This window comes from Zootoca vivipara, chromosome 1, assembly GCF_963506605.1.
Source record: "Zootoca vivipara chromosome 1, rZooViv1.1, whole genome shotgun sequence".
NCBI lineage: Eukaryota > Metazoa > Chordata > Lepidosauria > Squamata > Lacertidae > Zootoca > Zootoca vivipara.
In genome coordinates, this window is record NC_083276.1 from 43337011 (window position 1) to 43354174 (window position 17164).

Sequence of the window (17164 nt, forward strand, 5' to 3'; positions counted from 1 at the left end):
AAACCATAATTAAGATTAACCACATTTTGTTGGGTTCAGAGCACATGACAAGCTGTGGTGAACCAAAAACAGAAGAAAAAGTTTCTGATCTCCTACTTTCAGTTGTGTCAGGAAAGGGAAGGGGAAGAGGGGTATACAGGGCCCAGTGCTGACCTAAATTCATTCTCACCACAATAAACCATTGCTTACATGACGTTCAAACACAGCCACTACCTCTGGCATATCTTCTATCTCTGCCTTCTTCATTGTGCAAGCAAGCAGCCTTCACAATAAACTTGTCAGTGAACATGCCTAGGTTTTTCCAGGTAGAATAACCTAGGCTTTGCTAATGTCTCACTACAAGGTTTTCCATGATATCAGAACACGACATTCTTGAAAACAAGAAATTTTCTCTACTCATACAACTCATACGTGTATAAAAGACATATATAAAAATACATATATAAATGCTGTCTCAGTTTTCTGCAGAGGAGAACATTGAGGTTTTTTTTAGTGGGGGAGAATTAATAGCAGATATATGCAAGGTAAAGGTAAAGGGACCCCTGACCATTAGGTCCAGTTGTGACCGACTCTGGTGTTGCGGCGCTCATCTTGCGTTATTGGCCGAGGGAGCCGGCGTACAGCTTTCAGGTCATGTGGCCAGCATGACAAAGCCGCTTCTGGCGAACCAGAGCAGCACACGGAAATGCCGTTTACCTTCCTGCTGTAGCGGTACCTATTTATCTACTTGCACTTTGACGTGCTTTCTAACTACTGGGTTGGCAGGAGCTGGGACCAGGCAACGGGAGCTCACAAGGATTTGTTGAGGTATTTTTATATCTCATCCTAACTCTATAAATATTGGATGAGATCCAATGTGGCCTGGAGGAGATATTTTTTTAAAAAAATTATACCAAGAATTTATTACCTCAGACACAAATTACTAACTTCTACTCTGAATTTGTAGCCATAAGTATTTACCTCAAGATTATTAGTTCGGAGAAAGGCCTCATGGCTCGAGAGAGCAGCATGGATGCCATTGATTTCTCTGTTGAATTTCTGAAGTTCAACATCTTCCTGGAGCTTCTTCCGCCGCTTTACCCACAATTCATCTAACTCATTCCTTTGCTGAGCAAGCTTTTGCACAGACTCACAGATTTCCAAAGCCTTGGTGTTGAATGGGCCATCCATTATCTTCTGACCCAATTCTTGCAGCTGGTTAAACCTGTTAAAGTTCCACAAAAATGGCATGTATTATTGTCATAAGTGAAAACCACATCTTCATCAAGAAAATGCATATTTCCTTAAGAGGGTAGCTGGAAGTCGGGAGGGTTTCCTTCCATTCTGCAGTTTTAATCTGAAATCTTAGGCACCCTGCTGAGTCCAGAGCTCAGAAACTGCTCACACTAATAAAATTCCCTGTTGCAAAATGCACCTAGAACAATGGGAGTTTCAAGCACTGATGCAAATCAATCAATCTTTATTGTGAAAAAATTCCTTCAGTAGCACCTTAAAGACCAACTAAGTTTTTATTTTGGTATGAGCTTTCGTGTGCATGCACACTTCTTCAGATACAGTGAAATGGAAGTTTCCAGGCACTTATGTAGAGAAGGGGTGGGGAGGGGTGGGGATGGGGAGGGGTGGGGATGGGGAGGGGTGGGGATGGGGAGTGGGGATGGGGAGGGGGTGACCAACACGGCTACCTACCTGTAACCAAATCTTTATTGTGGTCAAAGACCAGACAGCAAAATTAACAACAGCAGCATATGCCACATCTGGCTCAAGAAGTGGATGTAATTAAAAACTCTATAAATCTATTTACATTAAAATAGCACTCCTCCTGCTAACGTCTGTATTCCAGAGATTAAAATCATTACTCATTCGTGAGCCAAATAATAATAAACCTATGCAGTATGTGGTCTCTTTCTGTTCTAAGGGAAGTGGGGGACTTTGGAAGCAACTTTGAAGGGGTATTTTAAAGGTCTAACAGATTATATTTCCACACTTTACTTTGCTGCACGTTCTGTGATTTTAAATCTCTTTCACCAAAGAGTACTTGCCCCAAACCTGGATCTAGGCATCCAGCGAATTCTCATTTTTCATTATACCCATATCTTTTTTTCCCTTTTACCAAACCAACATGATGGGAATTGTAGTTTAACGGAGGCAGTGAGAGATTTTACTTTCTTGGGTTCCATGATCACTGCAGATGGTGACAGCAGTCACGGAATTAAAAGACTCCTGCTTCTTGGGAGAAAAGCAAGGGCAAACCTAGACAGCATCTTAAAAAGCAGAGACATCACCTTGCCAACAAAGGTCCGTATAGTTAAAGCTATGGTTTTCCCAGTAGTGATGTATGGAAGTGAGAGCTGGACCATAAAGAAGGCTGATCGTCGAAGAATTGATGCTTTTGAATTATGGTGCTGGAGGAGACTCTTGAGAGTCCCATGGACTGCAAGAAGATCAAACCTATCCGTTCTGAAGGAAATCAGCCCTGAGTGCTCCCTGGAAGGACAGATCGTGAAGCTGAGGCTCCAATACTTTGGCCACCTCATGAGAAGAGAAGAATCCCTGGAAAAGACCCTGATGTTCGGAAAAATGGAGGGCACAAGGAGAAGGGGACGACAGAGGACGAGATGGTTGGACAGTGTTTTCGAAGCCACCAACATAAGTCTGACCAAACTGTGGGAGGCAGTAGAAGACAGGAGTGCCTGGCGTGCTCTGGTCCATGGGGTCACAAAGAGTTGGACACAACTGAACAACTAAACAACAACAAAATATACGTAGGCTACCCTAGTTCAGGGTCTTCTCCTTTCCAGACTTCTTTTATGCCTCTCTTGCAAAATATGACATTAGTACACACTCATACACTTTTGAAGGAGATCTTTACCTGTGGTTTTGACTGTGTATCTCTTTCAGCAAATCCTGGTGTCCCTTTAGCAGCAGCTCTGCAGAGGCCACATCTACCCCCATTTCCTCGCTGGCCATTTTCTCTCTCATGGCGTCTGCCCACCACAGAAGTCGACAGCTGTCTTGCAGGAAGGCCTGTTGTTCCTGTGCTACTTGCAAAGCCTTCCCCTTCTCATCTGCCTTTGACTTTAACAATAACAGGAGCTCCTCCATATCTTCAACCTGTTCTGTTATGGCCTTGCTCTCTGCGGGATTGGTATCTTTGATCCTGCATAACGAAGCCAAGACACATTTTTGAATTAGTGCTAGGGCTTGGATCAAGTTCATTATGACCTGAACTGTATTTCCACCGGTATCCATCAAGGAATGTCAGCTGGGAGATTTGGTTGGATGTGTTGGAGAAAAGCAAAAACATTTCCTTCTCTTGAGTGCTGCCCTCAGCTCCTTGGATGAAAGGTGGGATAGAATAATGCTTATCATCATCAAGAGGAAAAGGAGGGAACCATTTTCCTGCTATGGGGCTTTGAACGTGGGCAGCAATAACATAATAATAATAATAATAATAATAATAATAATAATAATATATTTATTTATACTCTGCCCATCTGGCTGGGTTTCCCCAGCCACTTCGGGTGGCTTCCAACAAAATATTAAAAATACAATAAAACATCAGACGTTAAAAACTGTACCATGATTCTCTACAAATTCCCATGTACACAGTTAATGTGTGTGTGTTTTGGGGGATGCCTATGGGTTGTTGAATTGTATGATATGTCCTAAATTTTATCAGTGGTACCACAAGTGCTGTGGATTATCCATTCTCCACAACCAAACTAGATCCAAATTCCTAATAATTCAATAAGGTAGAAGACCTGTTTGAAAAAGTGAAGGAAGCCATTACTGCACCCAGAGACAGCAATTCTTGCTGCTACTCAACAGAAACAAAATACATGCCTACCAAAGTAGTCACCAGATCTCCCTATAAATCCCATTGAAATCAGGTCCCCCAGGGCAGACTACAATGCACCAAAGGGCTGGTTTCTTACGATTTGGCGACACTCTTCAGGTATTCAATTTTTCTCTCCAGCACTGAGACCTCTCGCTCAATGTTCGTCAGCTTGCGCGCCTCAGCCAACGGAACAGTAGGCATGTTCCCATGCCCTAAGTCCTCAAGGCGGGTCATCTTGTCTTGTAGCAGCCCTTGAGTGTCCTGGCAATCCTGAAGGAATGTTTTCACATCAGCCACGCCAATCAGCATTGAGCCCTTCTCGTCTTTCAGTGCTTCCAAGCGCTCCCACCTAAGAGCAGAAAAGTAAAGAAGGTTGCTGCAGTGGCGACTATGCTGTTGGACTACGTGATGAGACAAAGGAACTCTGCACATGCTCAGGGACATCTTACTCTAAAGTTAATGCATCTCAATTCTTATGAAGAATACGATGGTGGTTTCAGTTTGTAGCTTGGTCTCGTTTGTGCCAGCTAACAGGCATCTCGGTCTCTAAAGCCGGGATGGGGAAAGTGTGGCCATTCAGAAGCTGCTGCACACAAACCTTCATAAGCCCCAGATAGTAATTTATGCTTGTATATTTCATTTTTTTTAAAAAAATATTTTATTAAAGATTTCTTGAATTACAAAGGTGTGTGCAGTGTCACTCATATTTTAACATGTATCGTTTTTGCAAATCAGTTTCATTTGTTAAGACACTAAGAAGAAAGAGGGAAAACGAGGTAGATAGGGGATACTTGTATATTTCATTTGATTTCGTTTATTGTATTTCTGTGCTGCTTTTCACTCATACGAGTCACAAAGCAGCATGCATGCAAAAAGAACAACAGTAGAACATCACAATTGCAACATAAATTATATAAAATAATTAACAAATCGTCAATAAAACAACCACCTTCTAGAAAACACTATGTCTAAATCAGAAGTTACATTTAAAGTAAAGCTCATCCCTTAGACATCACGGGGCTAACTCTATATATGGACCACCATTTACCTCGCATTTATCTCTTTCTGATGGACATAAATCTCATTCTGTTTTCCAGGACTGCTCTTTGAAAACATATCTGCTAAGCAACTGATCTCATCCAGTTGCCTCTTCCCAGTAGCCAATTCCATTAGAAAACTCTAAATAACAGAAACCAACAAAGAAAGTAGTAATAATTTATTGTTTAGCTCTTTGAGGTTATTGAATTTAACAAACAAAACGAATATTTGGCAACACATCGGTATCTAGAGTTTCTCCCCCTGAAATACTAGCATGAAACTGCTGAATTAGAACTGATCAGGGTGTTTACTTCTCAGGAATCAGGCTTGAACTGAGATCACCAACTGCTGCTTTTGTGAATGGTCACTTTGATTATGTAATGATTTACAAAGAATGGTCACAAACTTATATATATATATATATATATATATATATATATATATATATATATATATATATCACTGCTGGTTGATGCGCGGATTACAACATTTGTGTGTGTGAGTACCCACCAGGGGCATTGACTTGCCCCCCACTTTGGGGGGGGGCGTAGCCACATGGCATGTCGCATGACGCCACCCGGTGTGTGCTGGGTGGGGGCAGGATGCACAGAAGACAAAAGCAAAGATCTTTATTGTCCCAGCTGCCGTCTGGCTCCTGGCAGCCCCCTCAATGTTTTTTGGGGGGGCACTGCCCCCTTTGCCCCCTATACCCGGCACCCCTGGCACCCACACCCCTGCCAGCTGAGTGTATGATGAAGTGAATTGAAGCCCATGCTATAATAAATTTCCTAGTCTTTCAGAAGCCACAACTCCTGTTTTTGCTGCTACAGACTGAGACAGCTCTGGAAGTTCTCTCAAGGTTATTATCTTCAGGTTACTTTCCCAAACAGATTTAATTTACTTCCCACATTAACTTCAGTGGTATGATGCCTCACTTTTACCTAGCTGTTCCTGTTAACACTCTGAGAAGCAAACAAGTTATATGAGTTTAGAGATTTGAATAACTGTGCGATTTTTCTTGTTGGGGGGGGAGAATAGGCTTGGGAAGAGATAATATGATTATTTTGTGGAATTAGATTTATGAGGTTTAAGAATTAGTTTTAGGTTAGTTAAGTAGAAGTTGTATGTTTAGATAGGTAGTTGGGTGGACATTCGCCTTTATCTCTCCCTGGAGCCTCTTGGTGGCGGGCGGGGGTTCTGGGGGGGGGAGGGAGGGTGAGGTGGGGATAAACCCAACTGTAAAATGGACCACCTTCGATTGTCCACCTTTCATGGGATTCTCTCGTGGCAGGAGGGGGCCTGTGGAGGGGGGGGGGGGTAAGAAGAAGGTGGAAAATATGTTAAGAAGGGAAAGGGTTAAGTTTAGAGATTAGGAATAGATGTTTGAATGCTTGTTTAAAGATTAAGGGTCGAAATTGGGATGAAGAAATCTGCTGTGATTATTAGTATGAAATTATGAAAATCAGAAGGAAGGGATCTGAGGAAGTCATCATGATAATGAGATTGAAATGTGATATGTATTATTTGTTTCTCTGCTTTCTTTTTGTTTTGTTTTTTTCTGTTTGTTTTAGGTAAAATTTAATGTATGTTTTGGATAGATAGCTGGGTGGACACCCGCCTGCATCTCTCCTTGTCATCCTAGAGCCTCTTGGTGGCAGGGGGAGGTTCTGGGGGGAGGGAGGGTGGGGTGGGGATAAACCCAATTATAAAATGGACCACCTTCGACTGCCCACTTTTCATGGGACTCTCTTGTGGCAGAAGGGGGCTTGTGAAGGGGGGTTGGAAGAAGGGGGACAATATGTTGTGTATGTTTTTCTTTATTATGCAAAATCAATAAAAAGTTATTTATTTTTAAAAAGAGAAGCAAACAAGTGGATAGTCCACATTCCTTTTTTTAGTGAGCAAGAGATGTGAAATAATGTTTCCTTTGAAAATTCACACTTTGACAAACAACATTTTTATACCAACAGGAAATTTCAGAGTGATTCAAAAATGTGTCTATTAAGAGAAATCCACACTAAAACACTGGATAATTTTCATTTATGCAGAAATGTGGAGAACTGGATTTAAGACTGGAAAAAGTTCAGCCCGGTTTGAAAATGATTCAAGACCTCTTGATCTTCTCAGAGTTTATTGAATTTTTTTTTTTATGCACTTCAACTTCTGCTCCATCCAAGTGTCTTCAGCATGGGTCAGGGGGAGCAGTATAATACCACCCTCCTGGGATTTTGGCCCACATGTGATTATTTTCAAAACTGCCTATATTTATAGCAATTGACTACTGAGCAACTATTGTTATCAACAATAAAACGGACCTGTGTACTATGTAGGTTTGCAAGTCAAAGGCACAACTCCATTTCTAGATCTAATTGTTTAGCCTGTGCTCCTAACACTGCCTTGTTTATGAGGTATTAGAACTGCAACAAAATGAATTTGAAATAAATAGGGTTCCCCCCCCCAATTTAACCTTGTAGGCTTTTGACAATTGCTAGGAGTCCTCCCCCCCCCCAACATATCTCTCTCACTTTTTACTAAAACGATAAATGGTTCCTCTAAATTCAACCCTGGCTGACAGACTGAAGTAAATTATGACTCTGAAGTAAATTATGACTCTGAGTAAGAATGCCAGGGAAAATGTAGGTGGAAACAGCACCTGGTATTTATGCTGCATAGTCTCCACATTATCTGCTTTTGGCTGAATAGTCTGAACAATTTTCTCTTTGTCATCCATCCAAGACCGAAATTCTTCACAGGAACTGTAGAACTGGTAGAGTTGGATCCTTTCTTCTAACTCTTTTCTCCTGTGCTGTAGGAATAAGTATCCAAACACTGTATGAGAATAAACACGCTATGATACAAATATACAAACATATCAGCACAAAGGAAGTATATGAGGGTAACAGATTAATAACAAATTCAGAGCTGAGGCACCAACAAATCACCAAGAATTAGCTATTTGTGTAAATTTGGATGCTAGTCCTATGCCATGATTTGTTGCAGAGAGCTATTCTTGGTGGTTGCCCTAAAACATTTCCCTGCTATAAGTCTGAGCATTTTTTTTAAAAGTCAGCCTTTTCCATTTGAGCTGGCTTTCTTCGTGACTGGAGGAAACTGGCAGGGATGGTGGTTTTCTAGAAATTGTGCATCGAGGTCACAGGATTCCCCCCCAATAAATTCACGAATCAATTTAAGTTTAAGGTTTTTGGCATTATTTTGGCCACAACTTTATTTAAATACAATCAAATGTGAGTGGTTGCTTAGGCATTGGTTAATCCATCTGGGACAGATCTGCACTGACTTCCTCTAGCCATTTGTGGAAGTCAGTAGGTAAACATTCCCTGAGGGAGGACGGAGCTGTGTACCTCAGGCATACCTGCCAAGTTCCTGCCTGAAAAATAAGGGATCAGACCGGAAGTAACAGACCGGAAGTAGCGCTGCCGCCATTTTGGAACTGGGCGGAGCATGCTCAGAAGTGACTTTTGATGCTGCTCTGCCCAGTTCCAAAATGGCCGCCGCACCAGAAGTCGCGCTGCAGCCATTTTGGAACTGGGTAGAGCAGCATCAAAAGTCGCTTCTGAGCATGCTCCGCCTAGTTCCAAAATGGCCGCTGCGCCAGAATAAACTGGGGGAAAATAAAAAAATCCATTTTTTCGGCTGGGAACAGCTGGAAAAATGGGGGTTTTCCGGGGAATACGGGAGACTTGGCAGCTATGGCCTCAGGCCCTTCACTTGTCCTCACCTCGACTGTTCCCCGAGGCTTATTTGCTCTGTGTTTGGCCCAAACTGCCCCTACCAGGGTACTGACGAGAGCCCTTCGAGCCCCAGGATTCCTTTAACACAATACCTCTATAAGCAGCAGCAATTTTGCAGAGTAGCCCAGCCTTTCCAAACTCCTTTCCATACTCCTCTTACCAGCCAATTTTAACCAATGTCTAACCGCCAACCTTACAAGTTGTGACGATTTGCTACGCAGTAGGCAAAAACCAAATGGCAACAGCCAATCAGCCAAATGGACAAAATTCCTATGGGGCCACCGCCCCAAGGCAGGCGACCCCATGACAGGCATAGCAATGTCAATCGCAAGAAGCCCTTAAAAGAGGGTGGGCGGGCGGGAGATCCGATGCATTTGGCAACAGTAAAACCATGAAGAGCACACAGGGGTTTATAAATGCTAAGGCTGTCAATCACCCAACTTGCAACATGACTTTCCCCCCAGCAACAACTCCAAACTGCCCAGTCATCCTGTGGTCATCTTGACTAATCTGCCCAGCAACCCAGGGCGTCCTGATTCCCCTCCTGCAACTCGTGTTCTCCATGAATTGGAGAACCCGTTTTGTCAGGTTTCTTACATATTACCCACCCAGAGGTTTTGCTATAGGGCAATCAGCCCATTCAGTTATATAAAAACCGGTCTTCAGCAACACATTTCAAGATTCTTGGTATCTTCTCTGCAGAGTAAACTCTAAAAGCTACATTAATTTTTCATATCTGGAGCCAGGATAGCAAAAAACAAAGGCTGCAAGGCAACTGTATAAACAATTACTCTATGTCTTTAAAAAAGAGGGAGAACTCAAAATATTATGAGAAAAACTTGATACCTCAGCCATGGTCTGCACTTTTTCATATAATAAATTAATCTTATTCTGGGCTTTCCAGATGTTTTCTGTAACAAAATGAGGATCAGAGCCAAATGGACTTGTTGGCGTAGTTTGGGCAGACATCCATGACACAGAAAGACTTGCTGGTGCTTTCGTTACCCTCTGGACTGTGCTGCCATGGATCTTTGTGTTTGCTGTTGGCACTGATACCATCTGTCAAAAGAAATATACAATAAACTGAATTCTGTGTTTTCGAGATTGGCATTGCTCACAAGTTCAAATTAAATGTACTTTCAGTTTTATTTCAATATGTAGCCTTAGCTTAAGATGCTGATTTCTGTCTATGTACACTTCTCCTGATGTGTTTCAACCTTACCTTCCAAGTCCCGGACTGAAGAATCCAGGACCGGCAGCCGTGTGACACCGGAAGTTGTGTCGACGTAACTTTTGGTGTCGCCCCGCCCATCTATGGGCACCAAAATGGCCGCCGCTGCCACCGGAAGTTGCATCTACGCACTTCCGGTCATGCGTAGATGTGACTTTTGAAGCCGCTGGTGGCCATTTTTTGTGCCCATAGTAGGGCAAATCAGAAAAAAAAATAGCCGCCGGCAGGAGAAAATAACGGAGAAAAACGGGAGATGAAGTGATACGGGGGACCACCGGCAAAAGGTAAGTAAAAACGGGGGTTTCCCGGGGAAAACGGGAGACTTGGCAGCTATGGTTTCAACCTACATTTGCACACTGGTATACACCAGAGAGAGGCTGGGAATTTCTCCACCCAGTGTGGATGACCTGCTTGCACCACCACCTCCCCTGAACTCCTGTTTGTGAAGCTCTCATCTGTGTATGCACGATGGCTATCTCAAAAGTACACACCTCAGCTCATGTTTTCAAATCAGATGGAAGCTGGTTTGAAGGGAAACAAATCAAACTACAGGTTAACATATGGATTGTGGCCAATGTCATGTGTACTTGGCTTCAAGCATCAACAGAAGGAGTGCACTGGAGCCACAGTAAATGGTAATGTGAACATAGCCTAAGTTGCATCTAGGATAGCAAGGTCTGAAGATAGCAAAGATCTTTTACAACGACAGTGGTGCCTCGCAAGACGAATTTAATTTGTTCCGCGAGTCAATTGGCCCAAATATGGTTGGTATTGCTGATGAACCCAAATAAAATCAAAACAGACACAGACACAATTCGGTCTGTTAGACTGAATTAAACAATTTTCTCCTCTTCATCTTCAGTTCCTGTGTTGTGATATTTCCCTCAAAACACCATTTTTATCTTGCTGTAGAATTGTGCCCTCGATCTTCTTATTCTTATGTTTACTCAATGTCCTGGAATTGTATGCTAATCAGCCTACTGTTGTCCCATAATATCTCGTGCAGACTTTTTAAAACATGAAGTATTTTTATTTTAAACCACCTGGAAGCCCTATCATCCTCATACTAGTAACTCAGCTGAGGTAAAGTCTTCTTGAATATTTTGTGAGAACTGTCCTCACTAGCCAGCCTGGAAGTGCTGGGAAATGTCTTTGGGTGAAAAATGATAGGAGCCGTGGCCCAGTTTTGGGAGCTAATTGGAAGATGTAAAGTTCAGATTTAAATTTTTAACTCTGATAATGCAACTATTTGCTCTAAAACTGTGAGAGCAATTTTGTAACATTCTCAGCTATTGTTCTCCTATTGCTGTTTGAAAAATATTCTTTCAAATGCACACACAAAAGTGGCCTTGTCACGTCTTAACCGCAGCCATTTTAGAGAATAGCCATTGTGTTTCTACTGCAACATCTGGTGGTGAATTCATTTTTAAAACTCAGAAACACTTTTGATTTGTTTGTTCACAGGCTAGTTAGAGATTCTGCATATAGCAAAGCAAGATACAACATTCCTATACAGTGGTACCTCGCAAGACGAATGCCATGAAAGATGAATTTTTTGCAAGACAAATGCGTCTTGCGATCTGATGGCGACTCAAGACGAATTCGTTTTGCGAAAAATTCGTCTTGCGAATTGCGGTTTCCCATAGGAATGCATTGAAATTTCTTTTTCCCCCTCATAGGAACGCATTAATTAAATTTCAATGCATTCCTATGGACAACAGTAGGCTGATTAGCATACAATTCCAGGAGAAAATTGTTTAATTCAGTCTAACAGACCGAATTGTGTCTCTATCTGTTTTGATTTTATTTGGGTTCATCAGCAATACCAACCATATTTGGGCCAAACTGATCTGTAACTTAATAGAAATGAGAAAAAAAGACAGGATGAGTGCTACCTACCACTGATGCAGCCTGCTTTGCTACAGAATGAGCCTGCTCATCCAAGTGGCTTATTTCGGAAGAATACGCCGCTATCTCTTTCTCCAAACGAAAGTGGCGATGCAACAAAGCTTCTGCGCTGGATTCATCCTTCCCATAATCCTTGCTAGCTAGCAGGGTTTGTTGCTCCTGCATCCAAGACTCCACCTCATCAATATCAGCAAAGTACTGAGGGAGGAAATAGGACAATTGTGTTGTTATATCTTGCCTGCTTGTGATGTACTCATCTTTATTGAATTAAAGTACAAATATATATACATAGATAAAGAAAAGATTAAGACAACAGAAGAAAGAAGAAACACACATACAAAACTAGAATTTGCATTATTATACAATTGTTCATTGAATTTCTAAATAAAAGACTTCCAATTATTCTCATTGTACTTGAATTGTTATTTACATTTAACACGCAGCCTTCTATTACCCTAATTTGTTTTCGTATACTCTAACAAATTAACATTTACACATTGTATTTTACAAGGATCAGTTTAGTTCCGCAAGGAGATTGTTATTTGGACAATATGTTTTTAGGTAGTCTTTGAATATTTCCCAATCCTTATATACTTTCTGGTTTGAAAGCCCTCTGACTTTCCCCGTCATCTTAGCCAGTTTGAGGTATTCAATCATAAGAGCCTGCCATTCTATTATCGTGGGTGGTGCTTCATTTTTCCAATTTCTTGCCACTAATATTCTGGCTGCTGTTGTTCCATATGCCTGCTTGTGATGTACTGACAATATCACATTAGGAGAGTAACAATGAAAGCAACAATTTCTTCAAGAGTCAAAGAGAAGAAAGACTGGTTCTTCTTGAGCATTACTGTTATTGCATCCTTCTAAATTAGTGACTTGCCTGAGAAAAATTCAGCTAGGCTGCTGGGAGATGAAAGAGGAGGGGCAGAGAGAACCCTCTCTCCATCAACAGCCTGCTGGTGGTGACCTTCCTGGTTTTTATGCTAGGTGCAAATGAGAGACCAAGAATTCCACCCCTCTTTTCTTAGCTTGCTCACTCACCTGTCTGCAATTCCTTGTCTCCAGTGGCAATTAGAGAAGTGCTTAAATGCAAGGCTGTGCTGTTGTTGATGTCTTAACATAACAAGACCTTCCAAACTTAATGAACAGGCTAAGACCCTGTTTAGACTTATTAATAATAATGAATTCAGTTCATTTTGAACAGAGCTACAGATCAACTTAGAGGGACCCAGGTGGCGCTGTGGTTAAACCACTGAGCCTAGGGCTTGCTGATCAGAAAGTCGGCGGTTCGAATCCCCACGACGGGGTGAGCTCCTGTTGCTCGGTCCCAGCTCCTGCCAACCTAGCAGTTCGAAAGCACGTCAAAATGCAAGTAGATAAGTAGGAACCGCTACAGCGGGAAGGTAAACGGCGTTTCCATGTGCTGCTCTGGTTTGCCAGAAGCGGCTTTTTCATGCTGGCCACATGACCTGGAAGCTATACGCCGGCTCCCTCGGCCAATAATGCGAGATGAACGGCAACCCCAGAGTCGGTCACGACTGGACCTAATGGTCAGGGGTCCCTTTACCTTTACCTTTTACAGACCAACTTACCTGTTTGATGAGAGAAGCTGCCTCCAAACTGATTTTACGCCTGGCCACCTCATCTTGGAGCTGCTGCCACAATTTCTGGATACCGTCAGTCTCCTTCTGGATGCTCCTCTGACTTGAAGGGTTTTTCTGACCTAGCTCCCAGCCCTTGCATATGATCTTAGAACACATCAGCTGGTGGGAGTCACACTCAGCTTGCAAAGCCTGCCAGGTGGAAGTCGGAGGATCACAATTACTAGATGTTACCATGAAGCCAAATCCAGTAATGCTAGTTTGAATGCTGTTTTCACTTCTTTTATCCACTTTATTATTTCAGGAGTGATAACTATGAGGAATAACATTTCTCACCATTCCACTCCCATGAGTCAAGAAGTGATCTTCTCTGGTGAAATCATTTATGCAAATAGTATTATACCTACCACCAATATTTACAGTGCAATCAGATATAACTGAGCACCATTGTTTTCAGCCATACAATACTTTGATTGAAGGAAGCAGCAGGAATTAACTAAGTAGCAATACCTGGCTTATGACTGGGTCATCATAACTGACAAAGCAACTGTCGCAGAAAATAAGAAGATAAAGGATGGAGCTATGGCACTAATCCCTAATGTAACATCAGCTTAACCCCTTTTCGGGTGTGACAACCTTGCAGGACAGCCAGCACCTCTCCCACTCCCGGGGGGGGGGGATTTAAACAGTTTGCGCTGACCCCCGACACCCGCTCTTCTTCATCAGTTCAGCCCACCTACCCGCTTCATTAATTTTGCATTTTACTTATTGATTTGACCTTGCTATGGCTGTGGTGGTTGCCGTATTAGTGGGGCCAGGTAGGAATTTGGCTATCAGGCAAATTGGCTATGGCCTGGGTTTTTTTTAACCAATTTGCATATCACAAACGCAACAACAGGGATATACTGTTCCACATAAGCAAATTAAACAGTGTTTCTAACAAATCCAACCCTCACAACCCTGAAGGAGGCAAACAAATAAAGTAACAGTTCAGAAAGAGAAAAGCTGAAAGAAATAAACAAGTCCCTTTTAGAATTTAATTGCTTAACCCACGGGTTCTTTGTTCTTCTATCAAACTAGCTAAAGCAATCAAGAGGCAAATAGGGTAATACCATTGTCTGCCCAGACCAGGCATCCCCAAACTGTGGCCCTCCAGATTTTTTGGCCTACAACTCCCATGATCCCTAGCTAACAGGAACAATGGTCAGGGATGATGGGAATTGTAGTCCAAAACATCTGGAGGGCCAAAGTTTGGGGATGGCTGGCTTAGACCTATTGAAACACCATAGTATAATCAGTCAATTTCACTGGCTCTGGGCTGATTACGCCTGCACATTTCAAGCAATATTGGTAAATTTGTAAGTTACTTTGACCTCATATCGCTAACAGTTTTCCATTCCATCGGTGAAGACTTTTATAATATTAAGATCTTACATATTCTTTCGCCACCAGTCCCCCCCCCACCCCTTTTTAGAACTGCTATAAATCTTTTGGACTTGTACTAGTATTTATGCTACTAGAAACAGGAATGCTAGAGAAGTCTGAAAACCCTCTAAAATCTGCACAGGCGATCAAGAATTAAACATCACTAACCTTATGGCTTTGAAGAGAGGCTGCAATGTGACTGAGATCACGCCCTAAGTGTGCCGCCTTCACCAGCTTCAATTTGTCAGACAGCCAAAGCTCCTCTTCTTTGCACTCATGGAAAAACTCAAAAAGCTTCAAAGCACTTTCCAGCTGATATTGTCTATTCCAAAAAAGAAAAGAAAAAAGGGGGGAAGATGCATTTGGTAATGTTTATAAAGCCACATCATGTTTTTCCTAGTACTTCCAGCATCCTGGCCACATTTGAAATATTTATTTATACTACAGTTGCGCCCTGGACACTTTTCTGCATTCTCCTTGGTTTCGGGTAAAATCCATACTTTGTTTTAAGGAAGTAGATTTCAATTCTGCTTCAAAGCAACTATATTTACCTAATGAATTTGAACAATATGAAGGAAGCAGTGAATTAATTCCTTTGTAACTTTAAGACGCGGGTGGCGCTGTGGGTTAAACCACAGAGCCTAGGGGCTTGCCAATTAGAAGGTCGGCGGTTCGAATCCCCGTGACGGGGTGAGCTCCTGTTGCTCGGTCCCAGCTCCTGCCAACTTAGCAGTTCGAAAGCATGTCGAAGTGCAAGTAGATAAATAGGTACCGCTCCAAGTGGGAAGGTAAACGGCGTTTCCGTGTGCTGCTGTGGTTCACCAGAAGTGGCTTACTCATGCTGGCCACATGACCTGGAAGCTGTATGCCGGCTCCCTCGGCCAATATTGCGAGATGAGTGCCGCAACCCCAGAGTCGGTCACGACTGGACCTAATGGTCAGGGGTCCCTTTACCTTTACCTAACTTTAAGATAAGAATCCGAATGCAATCCAAACAGAAGGCAGAGAAACCCCAATGTGTGAGCTCAGGGTTCTCAGTTGGGAAGTCTGGTATACTTACCGCTGAACATGTATGGGGTACTTTTCCTGCTAATACTTAATGTCAGTGGGTGTCACTAACACCAAGTGCTCACAGCTGTGGAAATGGGGACAGTATCCATGCTGGCACGAGAGGTGCATGACCAGCTGTCCCCTCACATGTTCATTGTGGGGGTTCATACAAACACCCCTGACATCCCACAATTAGGATATTCTACTCCTGGATTTCTTAAATAAAAGAATTGACCAGCCTCCTCAGGAAGAACTGAGTCACAAAAAGAAGAAATTTACCGTGTTTTGCAGAGATCCACAAGGTTTTGATGCAGCTGCTGGAGCATCCAATGTTTAGCTTGAAGCACATCTGACTTGAATGATTTACCTTTGGCAATCACTTCTGTTCTTTCAGTGATTTGCCTGATCCTCTCCCCAAGGGAAGAGATCTGCGAGGCAAGCAGTTTGTGCTTCTGCAGTAAATCTACTGCTTCCAGGAGCTGTTTACCACAATCCTGGGAACTCACTAGACTCTGGAAATTAAATGAAATAGAAATAATGTTTATCATCCTCAAGAACTTGCATGAATAAAATTGCTAAGTTACGGATGACTATTTATCAGGTGGTAAATTTAGCATAATGTGCATGTAGCCACTTATAAAACTAATAATCCTTTCAACTTCTGAGAGGAGTTTTTGCAATCAGAAGAATAAGGGAATGGTGACTTGCACTAAAGTGCAGGAGTCTACACTATTGGCAGAATATTACAGATGCCCAGTTTATCAAGTACAGTGGTACCTCGCAAGACGAATGCCCTGCAAGACGATTTTTTCGCAAGACGAATGCATCTTGCGATCTGATGGTGACTTGCAAGACGAATTCGTTTTGCAAAAAATTCATCTTGCAAATCGCGGTTTCCCATAGGAATGCATTGAAATTTAATTAATGCGTTCCTATGGGCAAAAAAAAGAAATTTCAATGCATTCCTATGGGAAAGCGCGATTCACAAGACGAATTTTTCACAAAACGAATTGACTCGTGGAACGAATTAAATTCATCTTGCGAGGCACCACTGTAGTTACATTCATACAATGGTAAATTATCACCCATGTCAGCTAGGAATCATCAGATGGTATCCAAGGCCCACCAATCTCAAAGGAAAGATGCAAATTCCATCCACATACAGTACCTATTACAAACAGGTATAGTGATAATAAGCACAGTGCTTAGTTTTCAACATGTACTGTGACTGGTTGCTAGACTGCCCTTTGACCTGAATTCTCCTAATCCCAGAAGTGTGGAACCAAATAGGTTATGATAAATGAAGGCAGTTATATGGTCA

General features: G+C 42.3%; 1 protein-coding gene across 1 annotated transcript in view; it reads right to left on the minus strand.

The window, feature by feature from the left end:
• SPTBN5 (spectrin beta, non-erythrocytic 5) overlaps positions 1-17164 on the minus strand; it is a 113789-nt gene that overhangs the window by 81645 nt on the left and 14980 nt on the right. The window contains exons 9-18 of the mRNA XM_060273618.1: positions 16123-16355; positions 14962-15115; positions 13360-13560; positions 11759-11965; positions 9475-9687; positions 7530-7682; positions 4887-5017; positions 3936-4187; positions 2870-3157; positions 961-1204 (exon numbers count right to left, since the gene is read on the minus strand). Coding sequence (XP_060129601.1) covers positions 961-1204; positions 2870-3157; positions 3936-4187; positions 4887-5017; positions 7530-7682; positions 9475-9687; positions 11759-11965; positions 13360-13560; positions 14962-15115; positions 16123-16355 — 2076 coding nt within the window. The remainder of the gene's footprint in view (positions 1-960; positions 1205-2869; positions 3158-3935; positions 4188-4886; positions 5018-7529; positions 7683-9474; positions 9688-11758; positions 11966-13359; positions 13561-14961; positions 15116-16122; positions 16356-17164) is intronic.